This window comes from Pimephales promelas, chromosome 16, assembly GCF_988280905.1.
Source record: "Pimephales promelas chromosome 16, fPimPro1.hap1.1, whole genome shotgun sequence".
NCBI classification, from domain to species: domain Eukaryota; kingdom Metazoa; phylum Chordata; class Actinopteri; order Cypriniformes; family Leuciscidae; genus Pimephales; species Pimephales promelas.
In genome coordinates this window covers 9,383,186-9,404,088 of record NC_142784.1, presented here as the reverse complement: position 1 = coordinate 9,404,088, position 20,903 = coordinate 9,383,186, and the positions used below count along the sequence as shown (strand labels likewise).

General features: G+C 36.3%; 3 protein-coding genes and 1 long non-coding RNA gene across 6 annotated transcripts in view; 1 reads left to right on the top strand and 3 right to left on the bottom strand.

Moving 5' to 3' along the window:
- The window catches only part of LOC148973306 (uncharacterized), a 69,346-nt gene that overhangs the window by 720 nt on the left and 47,723 nt on the right, over positions 1-20,903 (top strand). For 2 of the 3 annotated variants that reach the window (XR_016146814.1, XR_016146813.1), the window contains exons 2-3: positions 1,658-1,704; positions 13,503-13,542. This is a non-coding gene — a long non-coding RNA (uncharacterized LOC148973306). Of the gene's footprint in view, positions 1-1,657; positions 1,705-13,502; positions 16,084-16,196; positions 18,494-20,903 lie in introns of those variants that run through there. The other variant, XR_016146815.1, reaches the window with a different exon arrangement.
- On the bottom strand, positions 675-1,664 carry LOC120470603 (olfactory receptor 6N2-like). Its single transcript, XM_039660183.2, has one exon. The coding sequence runs from the start codon at positions 1,644-1,646 to the stop codon at positions 729-731; it is 918 nt and encodes a 305-aa protein (XP_039516117.2). The 5' UTR covers positions 1,647-1,664; the 3' UTR covers positions 675-728.
- LOC120470536 (olfactory receptor 52D1-like) lies at positions 9,510-11,056 on the bottom strand. The gene has a single exon (XM_039660094.2). The coding sequence runs from the start codon at positions 10,804-10,806 to the stop codon at positions 9,841-9,843; it is 966 nt and encodes a 321-aa protein (XP_039516028.1). The 5' UTR covers positions 10,807-11,056; the 3' UTR covers positions 9,510-9,840.
- LOC120470597 (olfactory receptor 1D2-like) lies at positions 18,724-19,894 on the bottom strand. Its single transcript, XM_039660176.2, has one exon. The coding sequence runs from the start codon at positions 19,892-19,894 to the stop codon at positions 18,950-18,952; it is 945 nt and encodes a 314-aa protein (XP_039516110.1). The 3' UTR covers positions 18,724-18,949.

The window sequence follows — 20,903 nt, the reverse complement described above, 5'->3', positions numbered from 1 at the left end:
CTCTAATTTACCCTGTTTAGTAAATCTGATCATATCGCTATTGATTTAAAATCACAGAATATTATAAAAATATGTAATGAAACACAACTATTCTCAGCATTACATTTTAAGCAAGAACCTTTTGGAAATTTCAGTCAATGGTGGGGAACCATTGTATCATATATTACAGAAAATACTGTCAGTGCCAGGGAAAGAGTACATTTGAAGGGGTGGATTTTACATTTCCCTCTTTTATCGTGTAAAAACTATAGCGAAATTGATTTCTTAAATTAAGTGTGTATATATATATATATATATATATATATATATATAGTTACAGTCAATGTCTGTATTTATTTGAGAGGTGACTGAAGGTCTGTCTGTTCCCATGTCAGGAATGCAGTAACAGTGTTAGTTCATTTAATCAGATTAAATAATGCATTTTTTATTTAAGGCCTGTAATAAATATATAGTTGTGGCAAAGATTTCCTGGCAGTCTTAAATTTACAGGCTAAACCTCATAACATGTGATATCTACCATTATAAGCATGAGAAGTGATAAAATAATGTTTCATTAAACAATGATTTCTTGGTATGCATATCATAATCATTCTGGGTTGTGTTTCCCAAAAGCATCATCAGCCTATAAGTGAACCGAAGAGCCATAGCCACCAATGGTCTCCACGATAAATGTATGATGCTTATGAGAAATCCAATCCGGTTTTGTATTTATTACATCAAAAACACATCTATTTGGATGCTTTTATAATACATATAATTTTTTTGCGAATTTCAGGAAAATTTAAACCATAAACAAGAGGGTTTAGGATGGGTGGAACAATAAGAAACTGCAGTGAAAGAATAATTGACAGGCTTAGAGGGAGATCCAAAGTCGTGACCCGACTCAAAGTGACCTCACAAAAAAGAGCAATAGAGAAATTTAAAATGATTACTATGTGTGGGACACAAGTTTGATATGCTTTTCTCCTGAACTCTGGTGAACTTTTTGTACAAATGATAAGAATTCTAACATAGGAATATAATATAAAACTTAAAGGCATGATAACAGTTGTGGTCACTATGAAAAAGCCAAAAACATTATTAATAATAGTGTTTGCACAAGACAGCTTGACAATTTCCCAGTTGTGACAATACACTTTCCACAGTTTGCTACCACACATAGTCAGTCTGGAATGTAAAACACCAGCAATACCAACACAAAGCATTGGATAAATCCAGCTGATGGCTATTAAAACAGATACAATCCTGGGAGTCATTATGCTGTTGTATTGTAAAGGTTTACAGATTGCTACATATCTGTCGAATGCCATTAACATTAATATTGTATTTTCATTTGATGCATATGAATAAATGACAAAAGCTTGTACAAGGCATGCTTCACGGGACACCAAGTGTGTATCAGACAGCAAGTCTGTCAGTAACCTTGGGAAAAAGCCAGCTGTTCCAAACACAGAGTTGATGGACAAACATGAAATCAGAATGTACATGGGCAGGTGTAAAGTCTTTTCCAGATAAATTGCAAGAATTATAAAGCCATTAAATAATACAATAGCACAGTATAGAATAATTCCCAAACTGAATAATGTATATCTTATGTACCCAATATTTTCAAACAACATCAAGTTAAAATATGTTCCATTTTCCATTTTCCATTAAGCAAAGGATGGATTCATTGACCTGAGGATGAAAGCAGACACAGTTCATGTGAGTTTAACCTTTAAAAAGATTGTTTGGTAACACTTTATTATACAGTGTCCTTGTTACACATGCTACATGTAGTTAAAATAGTAATAATATGAATTATGCATAATTACATGCAACTGAACCAAACCTAATCCTAACTCTAACCCTACAGTAAGTACATGTAGTTCATTAATATTACTCTTAAATTAAAATGACTTAAATTTAGATTACCTATTACTCTGCACCACTTCATGTGATTCTGTTCATTCTCACTTTACTTTACTTCTCTATATTGTATTGTAACAAGGACACATTCAAATGCAACCTTAAAGTGTAACTTGTTTTCAAGCTTATCTGCTAAGGATAATTGTAGCCACAACATTTAATACATTTTGAGAACATGAATTACTGTGTAAAATGTTCAGTCAGTTTAACAATATACATGTACATGAAATTACATTACCAGAAATACCTTCTGTGATACGATCTAACGTTACCAACACTTAATCTTCAAGGAATGTGTGAATATGCAGAGAATTTGGTCCAGCCTATGTGTGCTCGGTTAAAGAAGACCTACGAGTCACCATACATGCTTTTTTATAGCATAAAACACGTCTCTGAAGACCTCTCTGCTGAGGCTTGATTTGCATAAACAGCATTAAATGGTGAGCAAAATAATACAGGTTGTGCAACTAATGCAACTAATGAGGTTGTGAGTCTTTGAAAATCCAATTTTACATAATATGTAAAGTGTCAATGGGAATATGGTACTATTAATTCATACACCATTTTCTCAGTTGTGTTTGTCTTTTAAATGGCAAAGGGTGTGCCTTAACACTGCCTTTGCCAGCAGGTTGTGATATTGATCTGTGAATAATTTAGTAATGTGCACCTCTCTTAATATTTTGACTAGTGTTGAATGATACATGCTTGAAATCAATGCTTGTGGAAGTTCTCAGTTTCTGAAAGTGAGTTATGTTAATCTGGTCTGTGATAGTTTTCATTCTTCATGTATTTAAGCACATTTTTTGTCTAATTCGTTTATTTATTATTTGTGTCTACTTATTCCAGTCATATAAGCAAAAAGTGTTACAAGCAATGTATACCTAGCGTATTTTACAATACAATACCTAAATACAATACCTAATGTAATTTCTTCAGGTGTGCGGTGTGTATTTCATATGTATTTCCGAGCCCGTTCTCATCCTTTTGGCGTCACATATGACATTTCATCGAAATACTACGCTTATGGAACCCTATAGCATCAATATAACACACAGAACCTAAGGCATCATACAGGTGATCGGCATCCTTTAGCGTCAATATGAGACCCAGACATAAACCTACCCATAACAGTGCGCGTTATATTGACGCTAGAGGGTGCCATGTGCATAGTATTTCGACGAAATGTCATATGGCCTTACCTATATGATGCCAAAGGATGAGAATATGTTGGTATTTCCATAACTCTGCGCACCCTGCTCACAATGACATCACACGTCAGTGCATTCCGTTATACAGAGTTGATTTGCTAAAAGCTTTCCCAAGCGAAAAAAGCTTTTCCCACCCTCATTCTGAGTTTCTGACGAGGAAAGGAACAACAGCATGACCAAGGTTATACTTTTGCAAGTAAACCTTCACCCGCACAGAACTACGTCTAGCTCTAAATTACTCGCCAAGTAGCAAGGACCATTTGAAGTCACCTGGCGAGTTGGGGATCTCAATTATGAATGGACAGTAATGGGGCACATCAGATTTATCACCTCAACCTCCTTAAAAAATGGAGTGAGGCAGAGTCAGTGACATTAGCGACGGCAGTGAGTGGGGAAGAAGATCTTTGGCCAGAAGTAAGCACAAAATCCAATCTCAAGCACTGGGCCCAGGAGGAGATCACCTCTTGACCTCATAGCTCACTGATTTAACCAGGTTCCAAACAAAATTTGCTGATGTGTTGTCGTCCCTGCCTGGTTGAATGAATCTCATTCATCACCATTTTGAGACTGAGCTGGGCGTGCTTCAAATTGTATTAGAGGCAATTAGGGATGCACCAATCCACATTTTTTCACTTCCGATCCGATTCCGATACCTGACTTTGGATATCGGCCGATACCGATACTTTTCCGATACCAGAGCTGTGTTTGCTCTTATATTATTTATCATTATTGTTGATTTTATATGATACTGAAATAAACTCCTCTCTACAGGCAAGGATGATATGTACGTATGTATGTCAATATATATATAAATATATATATATTAAACAATACATAGACAATTGAAAGCTGCAAGCAGCGATGGGCGGGCCCTCGCACCTGTAGCGCGTTGGGGTGTGAGGTGGCCTCGTTGCATATTCTGCGGCTCAGTCGGTGCGGCTGTGAATTTGGTTCGCTGCTTCGTTAAAGGTCACTTCCTGTTGCCAGCAGGTGGCGCTATGACTGTGGGTGAATGTCGGCATGTAAATTTGTTCAGGGCGGGACTCTTGTCAAATGTGTAAAATTTGGTGCAGATCTGGGCATTTACAGCCAAGTTACTACAACTTCCTCTTTCATGGCGAATCATCGACGCCACGGACACGCCCATCGACGAAAAAGCGCAGATAGCACAACTTTACATCGTCAATGCCTTTAGAAGGCACAGCAGAAATGTGAAGTCGATCTGACTAAATCCCTAGGAGGAGTTTGTTAAAGTACGTAATGAGTAAATCATCCAAAAATGGCGGTAAAATTAGAATTGGCCGACTTCCTGTTGAGTTTAGGGCATCGCTCCAAGAGACTTTTCAGTGCGTCTGGACATGGTAGATGTACCACAGAAATTTTGTACATGCCGGTCAAACATGCGGCGGGGGCTGCTTCATTAAAGGTCACTTCCCGTTGCCAGCAGGTGGCGCTATGACTGTGGGTGAATGTCGGCATGTAGATTTGTTCGGTATCGGTCCCGATACCGATACTGGATCGGATCGACCCCATCCCTAGAGGCAATGCTAGACATGCTTAAAGGGGTCATATAATGGTACATGCACTTTTACAAGTTAATTGTACCGCAATGTGTGTTGTCAGTGCCTGTACACAACCATCATTTAATCATAAAAATCCATTCAGTGGTTTTGTTTTAATCTCCTTATATGTTTTCCCCTGCCTCAAATCGAGCCATTCGATCGTGTGACGTCACACGGTCGCGCGCCCCTCCCGCGGTTGTTGATTGACAGCAGTGTTTCAACACAGACCCTGAGCGAGCAGTCATCATAGACTATAGTCCGTCTTTGTTAATACACTGGAGCAGAATGACGTCTAAGTGATTGTGTTGGTCTGTTCTTGGGTGCAATAACAATCACAGAAATTATTTTGATGTTCCTAAATTTGAACCGATGAAGACGCAGTGGCTGAGTTTTGTTTACAATGGGAATATTCCCCACGATCAACCTCAATAGTTTCTCTTGTTTGCGTGAATCATGTCTCACCAGACTGCTTTATAAACGAGGATCAGTATAAAGCTGGTTTTTCTAAGAAGTTGCTGCTGAAAAAATAATCGTTTCCAACAGTTTATGGTCCCTCTGCACCTAAAGTTTTATTAATCTTTATATTAATCTTTGCAAATCTCGGGAAAAAGTTTTTCATGACCAGTAGTTGTAACGTCAATCTGTCAATGAACTAACGTATAAATCAGTAAACACAGCGTTCGTATCTCACTACTCTACCCTGCCAGTGCATACAAAGATAGATCAAAGTGACATTACGTTAACCAACCATTCAGAAACGTCCTCAAGCCTTAAAGGGTTAGTTCACCCAAAAATGAAAATTAAGTCATTAATTACTCACCCCCATGCTGTACCAACCCCGTAAGACCTTCGTTCGTCTTCGGAACACAAATGAAGATATTTTTGATTAAATTTGAGAGCTGTATAACTACCACATAGACTGCCCAAGGGACTGGCTCTTGATGGCCCAGAAAGTCAAGTCAAGTCAAATCACATTTATTTATATAGCGCTTTTCACAATACAGATTGTATCAAAGCAGCTTCACAGTGATAACATGAAAGTAGTACAACACAGATCAACAACATTGCTGAACACTAAATAACCCCAACTGAGCAAGCCAAAAGCAAGGCGACAGTGGCAAGGAACCAAAACTCCATCAGATTGGATGGAGAAAAAACCTTGGGAGAACCCAGGCTCAGTCGGGGGCCAGTTCTCCTCTGGCTTACATTCATATTGTTTATATATAAATATTAAATATAAATATTGTTTATGTATAAAACGGCGCCATAACATATCGCAGGCGTTAAGTCGTCTCTTCACAGGCGTTGTTCCTCTCATCACAGGCGTTGGGGCATCCGAAATCCCCGTGAGAGGCTGGACACAAAACTGGACCTGACGAACGCCATTTTTCTCGGGACAAGCGTCCCGAGATAACAGCAGAAAGACAGATGGGAAATAATTCGCATAGCTGATGTTCATAATGATTTCCATTATACGGGAGTCGGTGTTAGAAAACCACTATCTCACAAACTCTCCGCAACCCAAACTCTCCGCAACCCAACCATACGCGCTGACCCGTTTGACTAAGGCTGTTGAGCCCCACTGGTGCGTTAAGCAGTTTCAGTGGCAAACGGTTCCGGTACGGCATAACAGAGGACTAGAAGGTAAGCATTATGTGAATGCTTGACTAAAGAGAAGCGTCTTTAATCTAGTTTTAAACTGTGTCAGCGAGTCAGAGCCTCGGACCGTATCGGGAAGGCCATTCCAGAGTTTTGGAGCTAAATGCGAGAACGCCCTCCCTCCTTTACTGGACTTTGATATCCTAGGAATGACCAGAAGCCTTGAATTTAGTGATCTTAAGGAACGCGGTGGATTGTAGGGCGAGAGAAGGTCCGTTAAGTACATAGGAGCTAAACCTAAACTTGATACAGAACTTAATAGGTAACCAGTGTAGAGATGATAAAATCGGTGTTATATGATCATATTTTCTTGACCTAGTAAGAACTCTAGCAGCTGCATTTTGTACTAACTGTAGCTTGTTTATTGAGGATGCAGGACAACCAGCTAATAAAGCATTACAGTAATCTAGTCTCGAGGTCATGAATGCGTGGACTAATTTTTCTGCATCAGAAATAGATAGCATGTTATGTAGCTTAGTAATGTTTCTAAGGTTCTTGTAACATATGAAATATGATTTTCGAAAGATAAGTTGCGGTCTAGTATAACACCCAGGTCTTTTACTGTAGTGGATAAAGTAACAGGACATCCGTCTATATTAAAGTTGTATTGTAAGAGGTTTTGTGAGTAGTTTTTTGGACCAATAAGTAATACCTCCGTTTTATCTGAATTTAATAGCATGAAATTACGCGTCATCCAGCATTTTATATCTTTGAGACACTCTGTCATTTTAGATGAGTTAGTGTTTTCATCTGGTCGTGATGAAATATATAATTGAGTGTCGTCAGCATAACAGTGGAAATTAATTCCATGTTTTCTTATAATATTACCAAGTGGCAGCATATATATTGAGAATAGCAGAGGGCCTAAAACCGATCCTTGCGGTACTCCATAGTCTACTGACGTTATCTTTGATTTTTCCCCATTTAAACAGACAAAATGAGAACGGTCCGATAAGTACGATCTAAACCAGCTTAATGCCTGTCCCTGAACACCGGTGAAGTTTTGTAGTCGATCCAAGAGTGTTTTATGATCTATAGTGTCGAACGCAGCGCTAAGATCAAGTAGGACTAGTATTGAGATACAGCCTTGGTCAGAAGCTAAAAGTAAATCATTTGTAATTTTAGCGCAGTTTCTGTACTATGATGCGGTCTGAATCCTGACTGGAATTTTTCATAGATATCATTTTCTTGCAGAAAAGAGCACAATTGACCGGACACTACTTTTTCTAGTATTTTGGACATAAATGGAAGATTTGAAATGGGTCTGTAATTTGCCAAGTTATTTGGATCTAATTGCGGTTTCTTAATGAGAGGTTTTATTACTGCCAGCTTGAATATTTTTGGGACATGACCTAAAGATAAAGACGAGTTAATAATATTGAGGAGAGGCTCTTCCACTGCAGGTAATAGTTCTTTCAGTAGTTTAGTGGGTATTGGATCTAATAAACATGTTGTTGGTTTAGATGCAATGATAAGTTTATTTAGCTCCTCCTGTCCTATTGTTGTAAAGCGGTGTAGTTGTTCTAGAGGGGTCATAATTGAAGCTGAATCAGAAGACACCATAGAGGATTGTACATTTATAATTTTGTTTCGGATGCTTTCTATTTTCTCATTGAAGTAATTCATAAAATCATTACTACTAAACTGTAACGGTATATTTTGCTCTGGTGATGTCTGTTTACTTGTTAGTCTAGCCACGGTGTTAAATAAAAACCTTGGAAAGTCAATGAAGAAAATGTTTAAATATTCCATGTGCCTACAGTGGCTCAACTATAAGTTTATCAAGCGACGAGAATACTTTTTGTGCGAAAAAACAAACAAAAATAACGACTTTATTTGACTATTCTTTTTCTTCCTTGTTGGCCTGAAACGAGACTTCCATACGATTTCCACGACGCATGCGCGAGAATTGCGATCTCCCTTAACTACTTCAGTTCAGTTCTCGTGCATGCGTCGTGGAAATCGTATGGAAGTCTCGTTTCAGGCCAACAAGGAAGAAAAGAAAAAGTCGAATAAAGTTGTTATTTTTGTTTGTGCATGCATAATATTAAAACATATAAAGTAATAAATTATAAATTAAAAGCTTGACTAAAAAGATTTGCCCAAAATTTCTTAAAACAATTCACGGAAGCAGCATGTCTAATTGATTCAATGTCAGTTGGGTATGGCCGCCACCATAAAAAATCATTTGAAAGCAGGCATTATTTTATTATATATTATTATATATTGTTTCTAATTATTTTATTGAGGAATACTAAGAAATTTGATGTTAAACTTTAAAAAGAAAAATGAGGAGGAGGGTAGTGAATGATGTCCATGGTCACTAATGACCCGAGGTATGTGTTTAAGGGTTACCATGTGGTACCAATTAATCACTCTCAAACCTTACTCAGGAGTTTACCCTCATCACTTCTGGTCTCCATCTGCTGGTATAGTCTTAAAATACCTATATTCTTGTTTAGCGTTTACTCTCAACTATACGTTTTTTTCTTTGGCCTATAGTTATCAATTTATGATAATGGTATGGCAAAGGTGGTTCAGTGGTTAGCACTGCTGGGTTCCCAGAAAGAAGATCCCCATTTCGAGTTCTGATTGAGTCAGTTTGTTTTATTTTATTTAAAAATCTATTCTATATACCTGTATATACTTTGTAGTCTATACCAGCATATCAATTGGAAGGGACATGCTGGGGTGTGTTTCCCAAAAGCATTGTTAGCCAACTACAAGTTCTGTTGAATTCTTGATAATCTATTCCATTGAACTTGCGACTATAGTTGGCTTTATCTGGCTTGGCTTGATGTCTTCAGACTGTGGAAACTCTGGAGGTATAAAAATGGTGTTTATTGGTAATTGTTTCCTGGGTTGTAAACTTTGATTATCTGTATTCAATATGTAGGCAAATAGGAAAAAGTTGTCCATACAAAAAAATATTAGCTAATAATTTCCTCATGCCAGTTACCTTTGACAATGTACAAGAATACCGACAATATAAAACCTTCTCGTGGATTTTGTTTACTGGCCAGACAATCATTTCTGCAGAAAAAATGATTTATTTTAGGTCAACAAAGTTTATTAAATACAGCTATATGCACATTGACATATTATGCACATTGATACTGTATATTTTACTTACTGGTTATTTTACTAGCTACTACTAATAAACTAAAAACAGGTCATGTTCAATGCCAGAGTGTGTATTCCTTCAAACAAGAAACATGTTCAGTTATTTTTTTTCTTTTCGACAAAGTCATGGTTTGTCTGGTAATAATAAAACATCTTGATAAACAAGTTTGTTAAAGATGTTGTTGTTGTTGTTGTTTTCTGGCAATCACACATTTTATTATTATAAAACAATATGTCCAGCTCTAAAAAATATTGGATCTTAAGTGAGTGGTCAAAGAAAATGTATAATAGAGAAAATATGTGGTCACACACAAATTGGCCCCGTATTAGTGTGCCAAATTGCAAACTATTGGCAGAAGAATTGTTTATTGTGATTATTATTAAGAATTCCTATAGAATTCCTGAGATATTCCTACTTTTTTCTTGAAAAATAGTCTCATAACTTGCTGTCGTACTGTTGTCAGATTCAGACCATAAATAAGGGGGTTTAAAATTGGGGGTATAAGTAGGAATTCCAGGGCCATGAAATTACGCACACCTTGAGGCACATTCTTTGAGCCATAACGACTGTATAGTACATCAAACAGCAAAGCAACAGTCACATTGATCAATGAAAGCAGGTGTGGCACACATGTTTGCATGAATTTGTGTCTGACCTCTATTGACTTCATGCACTTTCTAATCAACTGAAAATAAGAGCAATATATCAATATACCATGTCCTAAGTATAGAAGAATAACAATGAACCCAAACACATTATTTACAGTTGTAGAAAAACAAGAAAGTTTTGCAACTGCCCAAATCTCACAATATAACTTTTCAATAGTAAAGCCACATAAAGTGAGTCTAGATAGTAATACGATTAAAATAGACATGCAAAAAAATGGGGCCAGCCAGCAGAAAAGGATCCATTCAAGAACTCTCTGATTTGTCATTATTGAATGATACTCAAGTGGTCTACATATTGCCACATATCTGTCATATGCCATCACTGTTAATGTTGAAACATCACACAAGGCAAATGAATAAATGACAAAAATCTGAAACAGACATCCAGCATAAGAAATCATGTGATCTTCAGCTAATAAATCATACAAGAATTTAGGGTAGAATCCAGCAGTGCCATAAAGTGCATTTATACACAAATTACATAAAAACACATACATCGGCTCATGAAGTTTCTTAGACGAAATTATAGTAAAAATGATAGTGGCATTACAAAACACCATTAGGGGATAAAAAAGTGCAGTGAGGGAAAAAAACACAAATCTGTTTTCCATTGTTTCATTAAGTCCAGAGAGTGTAAATACTAAGACACTGGACTCATTCTCCAGTGGTGGCTGCATCTGGAATGATATGTAATTATTATGGAATTGTTATTATTATTAATTTATAAAAAAAAAAATGCATTCGATTTCACCATGACATGCAGATGTAAGAGCACTCAATATACAGTTATCGGACGGTTATCATTTTTTTAAAGACATTTGTTAGCTGTATTGTATTTGTGGACATGAAATACCTAAATATTTAATAGTAGCATACATCGTTGTTGTTGTTTTCAGTTACAAAGGCAGTTAAACTCTTACCATGTTATCAGGCCAGAAAGTTTACAGCTGTGTTTTGTAAAGGGTTGATTTGGTTTGGTTATATATGGACACTGGTCTCATGGTGATAGCCTTGACCACAAACATTGAAAACAGTTTTAACAAGCTCTCAAAAGACTAAATTTCTCTTAACCCTTTCAGCGTCAAAGTCACAAAATTGCGAATAGAAGTCATCCTTAAGAAAACAGGCTGTAGATCCTAATATGGTGTAATATCTAATTTGTATTCCCTACCACTAGATGTAATACTGCAAACATATAATACTTCGATTCAAGATCAAAATAACGTCATGTTCCTATTCAAAGTGTTAGAGGAAACAGCAGAGCAAGTGAGTGATCGTGTCATTGATGCGGAAGCAGTTCATTTCAGAGCGTCTGAGTAAATTGTGAGAGAAATATAAACTTGTACCGTGAGGATGTGTTACAAATGTTATTCGCCGATTCTGACTCTGAAGGGGAATATTTGCCTTTTGTAAATGACGATCGGCCGTCTAATGATCGTGCTTCTCCCGGTACATCTTTGCCACGCAATGGTGTCGCACGCGCCTCTCCTGGTACAACTTGTTTTACTACTAAAGTATTGTAATATAGTAATAATTTAGTACTTTCTCCTATTTTTTGTTGGTTTTCTGCTTTCTGGTCATTTGGAATGAGGATTAAAATAAAGCATGTAAATAAATTCCAATATCAATTCAATATCTACTATTTCCTGAATATTACTGATGAACTGATCAAAATGTAGGCTACTGTTCACATGCATTTTACTACTATATAGTGTAGTAATAATTCAGTACTTTCTCCTGTTATTGTTGGTTTCCTTTTTTTAGAATTTGGAATGAGGATAAAAAAATAAATAAATAAAACATGCAATTAAGTTCAAACATCAGTTCAATATCTACTATTTCCTGAATATTATGCAATTCAATAAGACCGCCCCTGATGATGTCATAATATACAAATTAGATGAGTATATTTACACCGCACATAAACTTTCAGTCATCCCCAACATTATTCTAATTTACAGTAGATCCCTTTTTTAATTTACAGTAGAAGCCCTTTCAAGCCAAGCCTTTCATGTCAAAAAAACCTTGGCGCCTTCAACCATATTCTTCACAAAATATTAGTTCCAACACTATATATAAATATGAAACCAGTAATATACTACACTCTAAAAAATGCTGGGTTGTTTTAACCCAATTTTGGGTAAAATGTGGACAAACCCAGCCATTGGGTTACATTTCTAAATTACATTTTTTACCCAATGGCTGGGTTTGTCCAAATTTTTTACCCAAAATTGGGTTAAAACAACCCAGCATGTTTTAGAGTGTAGAGTTCTTAGTTCATTTCCGGTTAGTCGCTTGCGCATATTGGCTGCTGCTTCTCCGTCTGGCTTTGTTTTTATGTTTAGGGTTAGGGTTAGTTATTCGGGTTATTTAATTATTCGTGACAGTATTTATTTGTTCATTCATCATCTCCGCCATTGCATAACTGTACTCTCAACGGATAATGCATGAATGAAAAATAGAAGTGGATATCTGTCCTGGGAATATCACGTAGGAGCCCAACAAGAGCCCGATTCAACTGTGGCCTTCGATCAACAGATCAACAACTCTGATTGCGAAGAAATTTAGGACATAAATTTAGGACATACTTGCTGAATCGGACTGGAATTGAGACGTCCGGCTTCTGTGATCAAGCTTAGCACACCACGCCTGGATCATGCCACCGCTCTGTTCTGCTGTCGACTTCCGCCAATTCAACAATCACCTCCGTCCGAACTGCAGTAACATCCTCCAAGAAACTCCTCACAGAGGTTCTGGTCGAATGTTCAATTAAAACTTTTCAACTTTAAACTCCATTCCATCCATTTGGTCTTGCACTGCATCTTCCTCACTACACCATAATCTGCATCTTCCTCACCTAATCTTCACCCCCTTCCTGTGTCTTCTCAATCGATTACAAATCAACGTCACCTGAAACTGACAACTGTCTTTGCTTAACACTCCCGCTCGCCTTGCTCTGTTCTGTGACGCACGTTTGTGACTCTCCTGTTCAAACTCATTCATCAAAATGAATGAATATTTTTACGAGTCAATTTGTTCGTTTCCTTTGTTGAATTAATCAAATGATCAAAAAGATTCGTTCATTTTTGATGACGAGTTTGAACAAGAGAGTCACAAACATCCGTCACAGAACAGAGCAAGGTGAGCATTTGAGCTTATAAAACTTAAACTTTGTTATTTATTTATTAAATGAGCAATTGTTTCTCTTGATAAGACCCTTATTCATCGTCTGAAATCGTTTAAAGCCCTTTGAACAGTTTGCAGTTTGTACTGAATGTGTCTTTTGGACCTTGAACCGTTTGGTTCCCACTGAAGTCCATTATATGGAGAAAATCCTGGAATGTTTTCATCAAAAACCTTAATTTCTTTTCAGCTGAAGACAGAACGACATGGACATCTTGGATGACATGGGGGTGAGTAAATTATCAGCAATAGTTTTTTCAAAAGTGAACTACTCCTTTAATTTCTTGAAAGAATATATCACTGTGAATAGATGCCAACAACTCCACCACCTTACTCTCGCTTGTGTAGCACGATCACTTTGTCAGCCCTGCGTTACTGCCGACGGGATCATTCACATCTACGTATGTGACCGGCTGAGTTTTTGTAAAACAGACCGGCTGAGAAAAGCGATTCCGAGGCATATTTACTGTAGTTGACTCTCTATGATGCACCTGTAAGGATACTTGCTCAAACTATAGCAGCCATATCAACAAACCAAAACTGTACTCATTTTTAACTACATTTAATTATTTGAGTTGTATATGATATGTATGTATGCTTATTAGTATTTTTATTATTAGTATTATTTTTTTATTATTATTTTTTTTTATATATATATAATTGAAGTAGCTAATCATGTAAATTTTATTGTGTATAAAAGCCCTTCCAGGGACAGGAGTTGAAAATTAGCTATAGCTATAAACTTTATATGCAAAACTTCAGTGACATGCTTGATCTTGACACTATGTTTGTTTGCATTGTCCCTGTCAAATAAATAAATAAATAAATAAAAAATCAGTTGATTGCAGAGGCTCCCATCAAAATATAGAAGGAAGTTTATCAGAGCAACCCTTGCAGGGTCTGCAATGTCAGCGCTGTTAGGTCTTGTGATTTTAAGTTCTAGAAATAATAATGTAATAATAATTTAGTACATTATTAATTATGATGTACTAAATAATAATAATTTAGATCCACATAATCTTCACTGTTCCTAGCTATGAGTCCAATATGGCATATAAAGGGTGAACTTCTAAATAGCCGTTTTTCTCATAACCACCTGCGTCAGTGGAACCGTAAATAAGTCTAACTCAGACTTGGTGCATTCAGAAAGAAAACAAAAAAGAAAAAAAAAGACTTAGTGCATTCACCTGACATGTGATTATGCCAGAATGTGTTAGAATGTGGATTTTATGGATCTCTTAACCAACGCTTTCCGACTCACAGACTTCTAACGCTTTCTACTTACAACTGAGCGCCTCTTAGGTCTAGGCTTTGTTTTCTTCTTTAGCTGACGACCACGCCTCCTCATACCCGGTGGTTTAGACAGTTTCTTACAGGCCATAACCATCAGACCGGATCTGTCTTAAGCTCTACCATTAGCGTTTGACAACGTTGAGACGTTTGAGATGACGTTGCATACTATATTTTAGCAGCAGATTTAAGGTGGGGTTTCGTGATCCTAAATCCTCTTTTTAGCAGAGGTATGACCATCCTAAACAGCCCTCTGAAAAGACATCCTGTAGTCCTGCCCCAAACATTTTTTATCAATAAAGGCCATCCTAACCATTCACTAAAACTAGTACAGATTTCCATTGTTTTTTCTGACCTAAAATCTTTTCAAAAAAAGAAAACAACTGTTCTTCATTTATGTTGCTTTTTACTATTTTCATTTTGTACTGTTTTACTTGTTTAATTTATCTGCAGTTTCTTTGGCAATACCAATTTCACAAGAATACGATTCTATATTTCTCATTTTGTATCACAAAGGGAATAAACTCTAAAATCGATGCAACCCTGTTTTAAATAAATATAGTGTACCGGCAGTTCATTTAAAGGGGTCGTGACATGAGTTTTTTTTTTATTTTATTATTATGTTCCCTTAGGTGCAATTATAGTATTACTATAGTTTTTTTTTCACAAAAAAATAAAAAAAAAAACTTTTAAAATGTAGTGATTTGTGACCTTTTCCCACCCATCCTCTGATTCAAACAGTCTATTTTGGGGGTGTTTCCCCTTTAAGAGTTCAGTGTTAACGCCCACTGTTATGATTGCTAATGTCAGTGCCTATGCATCAATTATTGATGTCCCAGCCAGAACATTTGCGGATTCAGCGTAACTGCTTAGTAGCCGGTGATGCATGCGAAGCGATGCGAAGAGAAGAGATGGCTCTTGCAATGATAAAACCTTATATGTTTGAGCCGGAATCAGATGACGAATCAGAAGAAAATGAACCATCACCACAACAACGAAGACTGGATCAGCCCGTGTCCACATGGAAAGTGTAACTATTTTGAATTAATAAAAAAAGCATTTATGAGTCTTCCCCTACCATCCTAGAAAAAAAAAATATTGTTCCCTAGATGTAGATCTACATTTTGCTTCGTTTCGCTCGGATATTTAATGGCGTGTACATACACGCATACATGCGGATAGCTCAAAATGTGTGTAGATAACATAACACGCCACTTGACTTAAAAGTGGCGTGTATGTTTATGCAAAAGTCATGATGTCATGTTGCACATGTAGGCCTACTAGAAAGGCTACATATTTTCAAGATTATCTTAAATAAAAAGTAATATTGTAAATACCCTTAAAATGACAATTCTACATAAAACGGTGTCATATCAAACACCATATTTTTGATTGCTTTAAACATTCACAGGTGCACTTGAGGCAATTGTGGTGCAATGCCCACTGAGGAAGAACATAAATTCTGCCTGGAGACCCCTGAAGTATGTGCACATAATGAAAGAAAAATAATAATAATTATGTTAATCTTCATGTTTGAGTATTACATGTCATGCATGTTGGACTACAATTGTAAACTCAATAGCCTTCTCAATAGGTTGTCAGAAGAATTAACCAGGCACCAGTACCACCTACCTGTATGATTCATCACCCGGGACTTGAACCTGTTTGCCTAAATTTGTATTTGTTATAGAAGCACATAACATTTGCAGGGCAGACTATGGTCCTTTGAGACTTAGAGGATTACACCAGTAAGAAATCTGACACACACAATTGTTTTATGTTAATATGGATTATAAATATTTAATGTAACATTTTATATTCAAATAACAATAGTTCTGACACACACACACACAACACTTTCCAAAACACCTTTAGAATGTTTAATTTTTGGCGCTACAGGCATTTGGCTTACATAAGCTTTGTCTGTTGGTGCTGGGGCTATCTAGGCAGAAAGATCAGGGTTGTAATACCATCATGTGTTATCCTGTGTATACGGCAACAATTCCCAGATGCGGAAGGCAGCTATGTCGGATTCAAACTGCCCTTTGACTAAACTTTGACACATGCTCTCCAATGAAGATCTATCATACTGTGTGCATAGACTGTCAGGCACTGTAATTTTAGGGCGGATTCACATATAGCGCCTGAAAACGCGTAAAAAACGCTGGGCGCGCCGCATTCTCCATTTTCCAAAGCACCAGGGCGGTTGCGCTTCAGTTGGTTCTTGTCACATGACTTATTGTGTGCGTATGGTGCGCTTGCGGTATTCTGAAAAGTTGAGATGTTTTTATCTCGACGCGGCGCGGAAAAACGCATGGAAAAACAAGCACGTCGCACCACGACCGCATCGCTTCCATTATGAGCGCGCATACCGCGCGCCTACATTGAACCATTTCAAACAGCAGTGTCATCAGATTGTAGACGTAGCCTTTAATTTTTTATGTAACACTGTAAATTAATCTATGCACTTTGTGTGTATTGTATTTAGTATTTTGTATTTGTATTTGTATTTTTTTTTTAATTATTAATTAAAACATCTATTCAAACTTACAGTACTTTGGGTTGGATGTCACTGGTTTTGTGGTGCACAATCTTTTTTAAGAGTCTCGACTACAACACTGACCAGTAGTCCCGCTAACAGGACGTGACAGTTAATTAAACCGTTTTTTCTCAAAATTCAGTTTTTGAAAATCATAGCGATCAGCCGACTTTAGATAACCACAACTTTTGTTACAGAAAAACGATATAACAAATAAAAACAGATTTGGAAAAGGCTTGAATCCAGCTTTAATAGGGTCTCAAAACCTGTAATATGTCAAATTTCACCATGTGGTGGGTTTTTCCAGATCGCATCACATATATTAATTTCTTTGTTCTGTTGAACACAAAGGAAGATGACGAAAGTTTGTAACCATCTTTGGGCACCATTGACTTCCATAAGAAAATAATTACTGTAAAAAGTCAATGGTGCCACAAAACTGTTCAGTGTCCCACATTCTATCAAATATCATCCTTTGTGTTCAGCAGAACAAAGAAATGTATACAGGTTTGGAACAACTTGAAGGTGATTAAACAATGGCAAAATTTTTAGTGAACTACCCCTTTAAGGGTTAAATACTGTAACCCAAATACAGACTTTATTTATAAAAATGATGTATCTTGCACTCAATTTCATTTCATTCCATTACTCATTTGAAAACACAACTTTATAACTATTAATGCAGCTTGGGACATTACTATAGAAACATATACTATAGAAACGTATGTCAGCCCCGTTTGCATCCCTTGAATCCCCAATTTGATGATATGGCAGTGAGTGGGAGAATGATCGTATGCAAGGCAAAGAAATGCAAAAGCATGTGATCTAGGCCTCACATTATTGTGGTATTCAAAATATTTTTTAAATGATTAAAAAATTGACACATTGAAAAAAGATTTGACACATTCTTGTCAAAACAAATACACAGACAGTTTTTGAACAGCACTTTATGTGAATGTTTTATTTTACATGAACAAACATTAAGTACACTGAATACAAGAAAAATTATTTTAAAAAAAAGTTCTTCCAAACACAGTTTTGTTGTCAAGGCTGTGCAGTACAGAAATTGTTTAATGGCTGAGGGGGTTGAAATCCATTTCATGGTTAACACTTATAATAATGGTCTGTCATTAATGCAGAAAGTAATGCTATAGACTAATGGGTATTATTAAATTAAAACTCCAGCTACTATGATTTACTAATATAGAAAAAAGCTTAACTCAGTAAGTAATATCAAATTTAGGAGATATTCCTGATTTAAAATATATCAACCAACAATTCCCTGTGATTAGCCTCATTAATAACCATAACTGACCAATTATAAAGAACATTATTGTGTGTCTGAGACATAATCCGTCATCATTTTTTCTCAATATATAGTTATAAAACGCATCACTAACTGCTCAAGTGTTACCTAGTCACTATGCAGGAACTATTAGTGATCTAGACCATTAATGTAAAGTGAAAAACATCTTTTTGACTATAAAATAATGGTCCATCGCTAGTAGTTCCTGTATAGTGACTAGGGAACACTTAATTTGTGATTCATTTTATAACTATGTTGAGAGGAAAAACAGACAATTGCTAACGTCTCAGACACTATAATGTTGTGATTAGTAATTAATTAGTAATTCTTTATCATTTTTCACAGTTACCTGAGTTTTCAGTGATGCCAATCTTATTAAGTAATTATTAATTACCTAATAAGGAACTATCGTCATCCTAATATTTCAAATTTTCTTAAAAAAGGGTCACACTCATTCTAAAACACAAAAAGCATAAGGTCTTTTATAATATTAAAATATTCACTATGATATTCCCACTTGTTTCTTGAAAAACATTCTTATAACTTGCTGGCGTATTATTGTCAGATTTAGTCCATAAATAAGTGGATTTAAAATAGGAGGTACAAGTAGGAATTCCAGGGCCATGAAATTACGCACACCTTGAGGCACATTCTTTGAGCCATAACGACTGTACAGTACATCAAACAGCAAAGCAACAGTCACATTGAGCAATGAAAGCAGATGTGGCACACATGTTTGCATGAATTTGTGCCTGCCCTCTATTGACTTTATACACTTTCTAATCAAGTGAATGTATGAGCAAAATATGAATACTGCATGTCCAAAATATGTAAGAATAACAATGTACCCAAACACATTATTTAAAGTTGTAGAAAAACAAGAAAGTTTTGCAACTGCCCAAATCTCACAGAATAACTTTTCAATAGTAGCACCACATAAGGTGAGTCTAGATATTAAAAGAATTAGAATAGACATGCAAACAAATGGAGCTAGCCAGCAGAAAATGATACATTTAAAAACCATCTGATTGGTCATTATTGAATGATACTCAAGTGGTCTACATATTGCCAAATACCTGTCATATGCCATCACTGTTAATGTTGAGAAGTCACACAAAGCAGATGAATAAATGACAAATATCTGAATCAGACATCCAGCATAAGAAATCACATGATCGTGTGCTAATAGATCATACATGAATTTAGGGTAGAATCCAGAAGTGCCAAAAAGTCCATTTACACACAGATTACATATAAACACATACATCGGCTCATGAAGCTTCTTATGTAGAATGATGGTGAAAATTACAGTTACATTGCAAAACACCATGAGGGGATAAAACATTGCAGTGAAAGATAAAAACACAAGTCTGTTTTCCATTGTTTCATTCAGACCAGAGAGTGTAAATACTAAGACACTGGACTCATTCTCCAGTGGTGGCTGCATCTGGAAGAACATTCAGTTATTATGAAGATTTATTTTTTGATTATATTTAAGTAATTGAAAAGCTAGTTTTAGAAAGTTAGTTTGAATTGTCTTTAGCTAGGCTGTCTGTAGATGGAAAAAAAGGCAAATGTTAAAATATCTAACAGTAGCACATTGCCATTTCAGTGACAAGACCTTACCATATCCTCTGTTGTCATGTTTCCCATTATGCTCTCTAAAAGTTTGATTTGGATTGCTATATATGGACACTGGTCTCATGCTAATTGCCTTGACCACAAATATTAAAAGCAATGTTAACAAGCTCTCTAAAGGCTCTTTGACCCTTAATTTTAAATAACTGCCAATCCATCCCCGCAAATATATTTGAAAGCATTACCTGTCTTTTAAATTTGCCAATCATATTCCTGTCAATACATCAGTTCCAACAGTACATAAAATAGGAAACTTGTAATATATAATACAATTCTTTACAAAATTATTTAAAAATGTTCTATCATGTTGTTAGCCAGCACTTACTTCACAAATTGACTTACAATGCAGTGAACAACTAGTTTTATTTGTAAAAATGTTGGGCCTTTTAGTAATGTTCCATACAACTGGAATGAACTAACGCTAACTCAAACATAATACATTTAAAAAAAGAAAACGGTAATGCTATTAATCACTAGTTAAAGGGTTAGTTCACAATAAATGGAAATTCTGTTAGTAATTACTTTCCCTCATGTTGTTCCAACTCTGTAAGACTTTCGTTCATCTTCGGAACACAAATTAAGATATGTTTTTATTAAATCTAAGAGCTGTCACACTCCTCCAGGCTTCCATGTAATTGAAACTTGCCATCCCAGAAAGTAAGTAAAGACATAATAAAAATAGTCCAAGTGACTAGTGGGTCAAGTATCCAGCTGCAGACCCGCAGCACCACCAGTTTCAGAACCCCAGGGCCAGAACCGGAAGTATGGGGCGGAGCTTACGTTCTAACACCAGTGCCAGGACCGGAAGTGAGAGGTGG